Raw genomic sequence first — 12,251 nt, 5'->3', positions numbered from 1 at the left:
GAAGAAAGAGAAAAGGAAAAATTTCTTTTTTTTTTGTTTTACCAAAACATCTAGTACATTTATTTCAGATGTAACAGCAATACTATAATTGACAAGTTTAATTGTTAATAGAACCATTGTCTTATTTTTCTAAATGCCAAATTGTTATATTTGTGCTATTACTCTCTTAAGCTACATGAAAGGCAAATGAGGTTAGACCTGGAAGGAAAGTTGGACTTAAAACTCTTTAATTTTTAACTCTATCTGGCTGTATTCCTGGCTGCTTTGGCAGCAGATATGTCTGAGGGTTCTCCCATGCAGACATGCTTGCAGAAAAGGGTTTCTCTATCAAAAAATTTCTTCTATTTCTTCCTTGACTGTACCATCTCAGCAGGTGCTTAGGTTGAGTTTACCAGAGGTTATCTTTCCTCCAAAAATAGGACAGAGATTAACTCACTTCTTTCTGTTGAAGTTGCTTTCTTTTCAGAACCATATGTAGGATTCTACAAACCCAGTCTCTGAAGTCAAAGAAATGACTACAAAAAGAGAGCCACAGCTAACCAGCTCTATGGTTAAGGCCAAGTAGCAAAATTTTTCTGAGACATGAATCAAAACCTCTTACTAGAAAGGATTTTTTTTTTTTTTTTTTTTTTTGGTACTGGGGATTGAACTCAGGGCCTTGTGCTTGCAAGGCAAGCACTCTACCAGTTGAGCTATCTCCCCAGCCCTTTAGAAAGGATTTTTTAAATTTGAAAGTCAAGCACATGGAGAATGCAAAATGGTTTGACTACTGTGAAAAATAGTTCAGCAATTTCTCAAAAAGCTGAACACAGTTACCACATGACCCAGTAATTCCTCTCCTAGGTGCAACCCAAGAGAAATAGGAAACAAGCCCACCCAAAAAGTCACACATTATGGTTATAGCAGCATCATTTGTTATAGATAAAAAGTAGTTATTTGTCAGTTGATGGTTATTAGCAGTTTCCAGGGATTGGGGGGGGGAAGGAAAATGGAGGTGACCATTAAGGGGTACAGGCTGTCTTTCTGGATTAAAAAAAAAATGTTCTAAATTGATTGTGGTTATGGCTGTAAAACTCTGAAACCTTTACTAAAACCCACTGAATTATACATTTTAAATGGGTGAATTGTATAGTACATGATTTACATTTTAATAAAACTTTTAAAAAGGCAAGTATACTTCTCTTATATTATTTAAAATAAAAACAACCAACCTCCCACATCTGATCCCATACCTCAGTAATGGATCATGACACTACCTAGCTGGCCAGAAAGGGATTTCCAGTTCTTTTCATTACGTGGCTTCAAGCAGCCCATGCCAACTGGTACTGGTACTCCTTGAAATTTCTTTGCCATCTCAGCAGTGACTCCATATGGAGCAGTACTTTACTTGAGGTTAGTTCTAAAGTCAGTAGGTTGTATGGAAATTGCCTTATTGTCAAACTTACACTTAAAAATCCCATAAATCATCCACAGGGGGCAGAACACATGATTCTGTGTATAGACCCATGAACTGTAATTCTTCATATACTAAAACTTAAGAAACATTGAATCTGCTGGGTGCCATGGCACATTGCTGTGATTCCTCCTGAATCATGAGGGTAAGGCATACTGTATATTTCAAAAGGCTAAAAGAAAGGATTTTTAAAAGTTTCTACCATAAAGAAAAGAAATGTTTAAGAAGATACATATGTTTAACCCAATTAAAACATTACACTGTGTATACATGCATTGATAATCATGGTACTCCATTAATATGTACATTTTTTGTTTAGTTTTAAAAAATTTTAAAAAAATATTAAAAAAATAAGTAAATGAGATCGGGTTTTATCTCCTAGTAGGGTTGTTCTATAGTCAAAGTGTACAGACCCTGTACATAAAGCAGATTCAGTGTTATTATTCTAGTTGAATAAGTGGTCCTCACACTTTGGGGGCACTTTGAGGAATCCTAACCAGTCAACAATTATGTAGGCTTAAGCTTTCCAGACTGAAAGAGGGCAAACAGCAGACACAGGATTAGAACCTAGATCTTAGAATTCTAATTAGCCAGTTTACTAATTGGTTTTCTCTACTTATCTGTCATTAGGTAAGTCACAGTTCTTACATTATGTGAATTTCTCTATTACTCATTCACATTTACTGAGTATACCCTTGGTATAAAGGTCTGAGTTAGGCAGATATAAATTTATAAGACCAGGACACAATCTCTGCCTTTTAAGACTCCAGATCCAATCTTTACCAATGTAAAAGTTCCAAGTTCTACTCATTTTCAAATCTTTTTAAAATATTTTTTAGTTGTAGATGGACACAATATCTTTATTTTATTTTTATGTGGTGCTGAGGACTGAACCCAGTGCCTCACACATGCAAGGCAAGTGCTCTACCACTGAGATACAGCCTCAGCCCTCATCTTCAAAAATCTTAAACTAAGCAACCAGATTTTCCTCTTTGGAATTCTTTGTATAACCATCTTGTGAATGTCCTATTCCAAGTTCATTTTAACAATTATAAAATACCTTTCTTTTGGAGGGGGAAAACAGGGAGTATGTATATAATAATGGTAAAAATAATCAGAAGGGCGCTTGGTAGTCAAGAAAACAAGCAGCCAGCAAGACATCACTACCTCTAGGTCTCTGTCCTCAAAGAACCCCCAACAACCAACTGTTTTGCTAGAGATTGAACCCATGTCCTAGGTAAACACTCCATCCCCAGCTCAATTTTCTTTTCTCTTAATGGGATGAAATGTTCTTTTAAAGTGAGGTTCAATATGAAATTTAGTAGGCATTAGCTAAGAAGTAAAAAGCAAAGAATGGCAGCTTTTGCTTGCTGAATTGTCACTGTAGTCTCAATTTATTACAATCAAACTTAATAACCATGCCACTTAGTGGCACTTTTCTCAATACAAGTAAGCTTTCTTATTCGATTTCAGAAGCTTGCCTACTTTACATTCATAATCTACTTATTTTTCAAACAGCTAGGGAAGGATAAAAGACAGGGGTTGCGTCTTATTTGAGTATGAATTCCTAACAACAAGTACAGTGCTTGACCCACGGAAGATACTCAATAAGTGTTCAATGAACAACTCTGTGAACCCAAAATATGCAATTCTCTGTCCTCTTCCATAAAAGCAGGAACCAGGCTGAGCGTTGTAGTACACACCTGGAATCCCAGCAGCTATGGAGGCTGAGGCAGGAGGATTGCCAAGTTCAAAGCCAGCCTTAGCAATTAGCGAGGCCCTGAGCAACTTAGTAAGACCCTGTCTTAAAATAAAGTATAAAAAAGGCTGGGATGTAGTTCAGTGGTTAAGTGCTCTTGGGTTCAAACTCTGGCACCAAAAAAACGCCCCAAACAAACCAAAACCTCCCCAAACAAACAAAATAAACCCCCAGGAACCAAAAACTGCATGTGATTTTAAAGAGCACCAAAGATTTGCATTTTGTTCTTAAAAGTCTTCCACTAAAATGGCTGATCTTTCTTGGAATGCAATAGTTAGAAAATAGCCATTTTAACTTTTATAAGATTATACTGAATTAAATAAATTGAAAATAACTCAAGATTAAAATCAATGACTGATATTTCTTTGATGGGAAAATATAAAGACTAAATAGGGGCTTTTGTCACACAGGAGTGTCAGTTCCTTTATGTGCTTACCCTCGGTTTTGTAAGTCTTCTAAGTTGGAGGCATTCCATTCTGAGCCCTATGGAGCAAAAACGACAAGGTTAGGGAATATTAGCAATTCAACTGAATACAACACTTGAAAAGGAGTACTGTGGAGGAAGAAGCTAGGCAAGCGCTGTGCCACTGAACTATAGCTCCAGCCTACAATGCCTTTATTTTATTTATTTATTTGTATGTGGTACTGAGGCTCGAACCCAGTACCTCACAAGTGCACTACCACTGTGTGCTGCCACAACCCCACCCCGTGTTGTTTTGTTTTTGAGATGAGGTCTCACTGTTGACCAGACTGCTCTCAAACTTCTGGGCTCAAGTGATCCTCCTGTTGCATAATATTGTCACAATCAGATTTAGAACTTTTTTTTTTTATCATCCCCCAAAGAAATCCATATCAGTAACTTTCAGCCCCTAATTTCCCAGGAGCCCTGGTTTCTTTTAGCAAAGAATCATATTTTGAAATCAAGATATGGGCATTAATTAGGTATGCTAATCATTACAACTTATCATTGCTTCTAAAATTTTCCAGACAAATCTAGGAAAAATTCACATTCAACACCACAGGTTTCTTTCTCTCCCTCTTGCCCTTTACCCATCATTTGTATCACCCTAATCCACACTGAGAACCCTTATTCCCAAGAACTTATTTGTTCTCCTTACAAAATAGATTCACCATTATACACCAATACCATCACAACAACAAACATTAAGTACAAATTTTCTTTGTAGGTCCTCCCTCCCACCTTCCAAGTCATAGCTCACTGAGGGTAAAACCAAAATATCATGCTTATAAGTTAGTTAATTTCTTTCTGTGAAATCATCAATATGATATACATTTGGAATAATTTGTTCCATGTTTGTACTGAATTTTAGGGTAGGCTTTCCCCATTCTTTTTTCTTTCTTTATTTTTTAAGTATCTAAAATTTTTATATGGTTTAAAATAAAAAAATTATTTAAAAGCTTGGAAGTCTTGCTCCCATACCTCTGAATCTTCAGTTCTTATGGGTGATCATTTTTATTGATTTTGATTTACCCTACTTACATTCTATTTTGAAAAATAAAAGCAAATATATACTTCTTATCACTTCTTACTCATATTAATATGCTACATATAATTCTTTGCTCTTCACTTTCTTTAAAATTATTCCTTATATAACAGTTTAAAGAGAGCTCTCTCTTATTCCTTCTTACTTCTGCATAATACTTCATTAGATACTGATATAATCTTCCATTCAACTAGTCTCTTATGATTGTGGAAGTGGGATTGCTGGGCTAACCTAATTTTGTTGGATACTGCTAAATTCCCCTCCACAGAAATTGAAACAATTCTGCATTCCCACCAGCAATGCATGAGAATTCCACTCTGTCCATGGCATTGCCGACAAAATGTATGGTTAAGCTTCTGAATTTTTGCCAATCTGATATGTATGAATTGTTATCTTAGTTAGCATAGCTTCAATTTCTATTTCTCATCCAAGAAAAAATGAGCAGCTTTTCAATGTTTAGGTCAATTTTCTATCTTTGGACCATTTTTCATACCCTTTGAAAAGGCAAATATTTTAAAACAAGAATGCACCTGTTTCAGAATTAAATGCACCAAATAGAACTTAGAACCAGAAATAAGTTTATGGTTGCAGAAACCCACCTGGCTCAACTCCTCTCCCTCCAACCTACTACTTGCAGGACCAGCTGGGAGAGACAAGTCTGGCCAGGAATTCATAAGGGTAGGAGAGATTGAATTGGGAGACTGAACCCAAGACCAGGAAGCATGGGGGGTTGCAGGTGACATAGGGGATCAAGAATTGGCTCTTCCACCACACAGGTAGAACTCAGGAGATCCCTAGGATAGTCTTCCAGTGTGGACCATAAATTACCTGGCCACGGAGGTGCACTGATTAAAATCTCCAGACCGACTGGCATTCAGCAGAGAGCCTGGAACCAACCAAAGCCTAAACTCTACCATCAGGAGTTCTGCCTATGGGATTACCTCTCTCACTCCAGCAATTCAGAGGGTGGAGCATATCTAAAACTGCTGAGAAGAGAAGCTGAGAATCTTCTGAACTTCAATGGAAATAATTCTTAAACATTTCACTGAGACTTTTTTTTTTCCTTTTCTTTGTTTAATTGTGACCTTAATGATACATGGCCATTTATACATACTCATACTTATTTTTTTTCCCCTCATTTCTGAAGCCAGTCATATTTTTAAAAGTTTTAACTTTAAAAAAATCTTTACTTTATATATATTTTTCACTTATCTCTTTCCCTTGATTTTCTCTCTCTCTTTTCTTCTGCTAACAGTCAATCTCTACTGTTCTCTCTTTCACTCTTTAATTTTTTACTTCTATCTTCTCTGCTCCTCCTCCTTCATAATCATCACATCCTATATCACTTCTGTTCTCCCCCTGTCCACCATTTGAAATTACAAACCCTTTTGCAAACTTGCTGTTTTTGTTGTAGGTAATAACTGATCACATCATTTCTATTTATTGTGATAGTTAACATTGTAGATATCAAAGTAGGAACTATTTGATTTAATACTGCATATTGTTTGCATTGGTTGTTATTATTTGTCTCCCCCTAAATGAGGTACTGGAAACCTTCAGAGACACAGGGTAGAAACTCTACTGCCTCAGATCCATACTGCTAGATGGGAGACACACATGAAAAAGCAAGAGAACAATTTGCCCCAAACAAACTAAGATTCTCCAATAACAGAATCCAACAACGCCACGGTGGAAGAAATGTCAGAGAAAGAATTTAGAATGTACGTAATTAAACTAATCTGTGAGATAAAGAATGACATAATAAGTCATATTAGAGAGAAAATACAGGAAGTGAATGTGAATGATCACTTCAATAAAAAGAGATTCTGAAAAAAAAAAAAAAGCAGAAAGCAATCAATAAACCAATTAAGAATTCAATGGAAAGCATCACCAAGCAACTAGACCACTTGGAAGACAGACTTTCAGGCAATGAAGACAACAAATATAATCTTCAAAACAAAGTTGGCCATGGAGAAAAGATGTTAAGAGACCATGAACAAACAGAACTTCCAAGAAATATGGGCTAATGTGAAAAAGACCAAATTTAAAATTTATCAGGATAAATGAAGGCTCAGAGATACAAACCAAAGAATGCACAATCTTTTAAATAAAATAATATCAGAAAATTTCCCAAACCTAAAGAATGAAATGGAAACTCAAATACAGGAGGCTTACAGGACCCCAAATATATAAAATTACAACAAACACATACCAAGGCACATTATTATTATAAAAATGCCTACTATAGAGAATAAGGATAGGATTTTAGAGGCAGCCAGAGAAAAATAGCAGGTGACATTTACAGGGGAATCAATTTGGATTTCAGCTATCTTCTCAATCTAGCCCCTTAGAGCTAGAAGGTTTTGAAATAATACATATCAAGTTATAAAAGAAAATGGATGTCAGCCAAGAATACTATATGCAGTAAAATTAAGCTTCAGATTTGAATATGAAAAAAAAACCTTCCATGATAAACAAAAGTTGAAAGAATTCACAACTAGAAAGCATGCACTATAAAAGATTCTCAACAAAATATTTCATGGAGAAGAAATAAAAAATAAAACCAGCAAAGGGAGGAATTACACTAGAAGATCAGTGAATGAAAGGAGAAACTAATTCAAAGTAAAAGTCAGAAAAATAAAAATGGAAGGGAATAAAAATCATTTCTCAATAATAACATCGAAGGCTGGGCTTATGGCTGTGTTAGTGCACTTGCTTGGCATATGTGAAGCCCTGGGTTTGATCCTCATCACCACATATGAATAAATTAATTAAATAAAGGTCCACTGACAACTAAAAAAAAAAAAACAAACAAACATTGAATGTAAATGGCCTAAGTCCATCAATCAAAAGACAGAGATTGGCAAATTGGTTTGAAAAACAAGACCCAACAACATGCTGCATTCAAACAACTCACCTCACAGGCAATGACATCCACAGAATAAAGGTGAAAGGATGGGAAAAAAACAGGCCATTCACGAGGATCTCATAAACGAGCAGGAGTTCCTACCCTCATATCAGATAAAGTAGACCTCAAGCCAAAGTTAATCAGAAGGGACAAAGAATGACATTTCATACTGCTTAAGGGAACAATATAAACAAGACATACAGCCATAAATATTTATGACCCTAACCATGGAATAACCTACATGTATCAAACAAATCCTTCTCAGTTTCAATAATCAAATAGACCACAACATAATAATACTGGGTAACTTTAACATGCCTCTGTCACTACTGGATAGATCATCCAAACAAAAACTAAATATAAACTAAAAATAAATATGTGTGGAGATCCAAGATGGTGGACTAGAGGGAGGCTGCATTCCTTGTCACTCCATAACTCGGGATTCAAGCAAAGGAAATACTGTTTCTCTGTGAGGTAGTAGTTGTTACCCACCCATCCCCTGCTGTTTACCCCATTCATCCACTGCGATCACGCACCATCTGCCAGTATATTGCCTGCCTTTTGAGAGCGGATCATTCACTGGCCACTGCCTATCATCTGCCATTTGCCGGTTTGCTAGCCTCTTGCTACCCATTGCCCACTGCTGGAAGTCCACCCATTGATCGTCCACTGTTAGCCTGCAGACCGCCCACAGATCGTCTGCTGCATGCTGGTGCCTGGAAGTCCATTGTCACAGTACCCACAGTTTTGGTTACACATGGCTGCAACCATTTTGGGACAACAGCCAGGGCCTGCAGGTTTGCCACCATCTCAGGCCACCGCGGTCTGGGGACTCAGGCCAGGAGGTATATTGGGGTACCTGCAGGTCTGGTTGTACCTGAGGTCTTTCTGCTTGGTGTGATAGTGGCTGCCATCTGGATTGCCATCTGGATTGCTCCTTTGTGCAAGTACATCCCTGGTGGTCTCTCTGCAAATTGAAAGGGCGCTGAGATCGTGGGACTGCAGCGAGACAGGACCTGGGGAAGCTGAAGCCCAGGTCTATCAGCTTGCAGCTGGATTTGCGTGGACCAGTCTGAGTCTGGCAAGCCTGTAGAAAGCTGGAGACTAGGGGCAGTTCCCAGAGGGACCAGAGGTTGAACAAACTAGAGAAAACTGGGCTCTCTCCAGTTCAGTAAGTCCTGAAGTGTGCAGGGATGGAAATGGCCAGCTACAATGGGTGGGGAGACTGTAAGAGGGTGTGAGGGCACCTTGCTATTGGCTCACTCACCCAACTGGTCTGGTACCCACAGGGCTGGAGCTAACATCAAACTTCAGACCACCCAACCTATCAGGGGAGAAGGGAAGCTGAGAAAATTTTTGAAAGCCAATGCAAGCAATCATTTAATTTTCCACTGATTGACTGGGATTGTGGCTCAGTGGTAGAGAGCTTGCTTTGCATGTGTGAGGCACTGGGTTTGATTCTCAGCACCACATATAAATAAACAAATAAAATATAAGTCCAATGACGACTAAAAAAAATGTTAAAATTTTTTTTTTCCTTTTTCTTTTCTTTTTTTGCCCTCTCACACCTCGACCACCTTGAATTCAAATATTTTTCATGCATCCATTTATTGAGGAATGGGATGTCTGAATAGTATATGACAGTTTGGTTGTTTTATTCTTGTATTTTTACTTAAAAAAAAAATCTGTCCATATTTTTCCCTCTCACCCACCTATCACTCTGGATTCTCTTTCTCACTTCTCTCATAGTAACAGCCAAACTCTATTAATTCCTCCCTTGCTCCTACTATAAATTTTTACCTCTATCTTCTCTCCCTCATAAACATCACATTTTAAAAATTACTTCTATTCCCTCATTGTCCATCATTTGAAACGGTAAAACCCTTTTAGCAAATTTACTGTTTATATTGTATGCTTCATTTATAATTGAATACTTCATTTCTGTCTATTGTGACAAAACTGTAAACACCTTAATAGGAGTCATTTGGTTTATGGTGGTATATCATTTGCATTGGGTGCTGTTAATATTGATTGGTCTCCCACTTCAAGGTGAGGTACTGGAAGCCTTCAGGGACACTCTAAGATTACAGGGTAGAATCTGTACTGCCTCAGCTCCATAACTGCTAGATGAAAAGACACACAAACAACATGAAAAAACAAGGAAGTAAAGTACCTCAAAAAAAAACCCAACATGTTCCAACAATATAATCCATAGACAACACAGTAGAAGAAATGTCAGAGAAGGAATTTAGAAAATATAGATTCATCTTTGAAATAAAGGACAGTACTGGAGAGAAAATACAGGAAGTGAAAGATCACTTCAAAAAAGGCAGAGAATTACAAAAAAGGAATCAAGCAGAAATCCTTGAAACGAAGGAAACAATAAATCAAATTAAAAGTTTGATGGAAAATATCACCAACAGACCAGCACCTGGAAGACAGAATCTCAGACAATGACGACAAAATATATAATCCTGAAAATAAAGTTGACTACACAGAGAAGGTGGTAAGAAACCATGAACAGAATTTCCAAGACATATGGGATAACATGAAAAGACCAAATTTAAGATTTATCCAAATAGGCGAAAGCATGAATATACAAACCAAAGGAATGCACAATCTTTTCAATGACATAATATCAGAAAATTTCCCAAATCTGAGAATGAAATGGAAAATCAACTACAAGAGACTTATAGGACTCTAAACATACAAAATTATAGAAGACCCACACCAAGGCACATTACAATGAGAATGACTACCATACAGAATAAAAATAGAATTTAAAGGCTGAGAGATTAAAAAAATCAAATTACATATAAGGATAAACCAATTCAGATCTCAGCTGATTTCTTAACCAGATCCTCAACGCCAGGAGGTTCTAGAATAACATATATTAAGCTCTGAAAGAAAATGGATGCCAACCAAGAATTTTATATCCAGCAAAATTAAGCTTCAGGTTTGAAGATGAAATAAAAACCTTCCATGATAAACAAAAGTTAAAAGAATTCACAACTAGAAAGCCTGCACTACAAAATATTCTCTACAAAATATTCTCAGCAAAATATTCTATAAGGAGGAAATGAAAAACAAAAATAAAAATAAAAACAAACAAAAAAAACCAATGAAAACCAGCAAAGGGAGGAACTACACTAAAGGAAAGGTCAATCAAAGGAGAAACTAAGTTAAAAACCAAAATAGACCAGAATGACTGGGAATACAAATCATATCTTAATGATAACCCTGAATATTGATGGCCTAAACTCATCAATCAAAAGACACAGATTAGATTGAAAAAAAAAAAAAAAAAAGATCCAACAATATGCTGTCTTCAAGAGACTTACCTCCTAGGAAAAGACATCCACAAACTGAAGGTGAAAGTTTGGGAAAAAACATATCACTCACATGGACTAAGTAAACAAGCAGGGGTTTCCAACCTCATATCGGTCAAAGTAGACTTCAAACCAAAGTTAGAAGGGATAAAGGATATTTCATACCACTGAAGGGAATCATACAGCAACAAGACTTAACAATTGTAAATATATCTGCCCCAAACAATGGAGCATCTACAGACATCAAACAAACCCTTCTCAATTTCAAGAATCAAACAGACCACAACACAATAATACTGGGTGACTTTAATACACCTCTCTCACTACTGAATAGATCTTCCAAACAAAAACTAAACAAAGAAACTATAGAATTAAATAATACAATCAATAATTTAGACTTAACGGACATATATGGAGTATTTCATCCACCATCGAGTGAATACACTTTCTTCTCAGCAGCACATGAATCCTTCTCTAAAACAGAACATATGCCACAAAGCAACTCAGCAGATATGAAAAAATAGAAATACTACCCTGCATTCTATCAGATCATAACAGAATGAAACTACAAATCAATGATAAAATAAAAAAATAGAGGGCTGGGGAGATAGCTCATTTGGTAGAGTGCTTGCCTTGTAAGCACAAGGTCCTGGGTTCGATCCCCAGCACCAGGAAAAAAAAAAAAAAAGCTGCTACTGGAACACCTGAAGACTAAATAGCATACTACTGAATGATGAATGGATAAAAGAAGAAATCAAGGAGGAAATAAAAAAATACTTAGAGGTAAATGAGAACACCAATACAACATATCAAAATCTCTGGGACGCTATGAAAGCAGTGCTAAGAGGAAAGTTCACTGCATTGAGTTCACACATTAAAAGAATAAAAAGTCAACAAATAAATGACCTAACATTACATCTCAAAGCCCTAGAAAAAGAAGAACAAATAAACACTAAAAGCAGCAGAAGACAGGAAATAATTTAAAATCAGAGCTGAAATCAATGAAATTGAAACAAAAGAAGCAGCTGAAAAAAATCGACAAAAAGTTGGTTCTTAAAAAAAAAAAATAAAATTGATAAACCCTTAGCCACACTAACAAAGACAAACAGAGAGAAAACTCAAATTATTAAAATTTGTGATGAAAAAGGAAATATCACGATGGATACTACTGAAATACAGAAGTATCCGGATTTGACTCTTCAATGTTTCTCATTACTGTACAGCTTTTCATTTAGCATACTTATTTTATGAATACAACTATATACATATGATTTCATTTTCCAAACCAAATTGTTTA

At 36.3% G+C, this 12,251-nt stretch overlaps 1 protein-coding gene across 9 annotated transcripts in view; it reads right to left on the bottom strand.

Annotated features, from left to right (window-relative positions):
• The window catches only part of SSH2 (slingshot protein phosphatase 2), a 248,250-nt gene that overhangs the window by 25,075 nt on the left and 210,924 nt on the right, over positions 1–12,251 (bottom strand). For all 9 annotated transcript variants that reach the window (XM_079130762.1, XM_079130756.1, XM_079130755.1 and 6 more), the window contains one exon: positions 3,649–3,695. In XM_079130762.1, coding sequence (XP_078986888.1) covers positions 3,649–3,695 — 47 coding nt within the window. The remainder of the gene's footprint in view (positions 1–3,648; positions 3,696–12,251) is intronic.

This window comes from Sciurus vulgaris, assembly GCF_902686455.1.
Source record: "Sciurus vulgaris genome assembly, chromosome: 3".
Lineage (NCBI taxonomy): Eukaryota > Metazoa > Chordata > Mammalia > Rodentia > Sciuridae > Sciurus > Sciurus vulgaris.
Note: the sequence above shows the minus strand (reverse complement) of the source record. Positions and strands in the feature narration are given on the sequence as shown.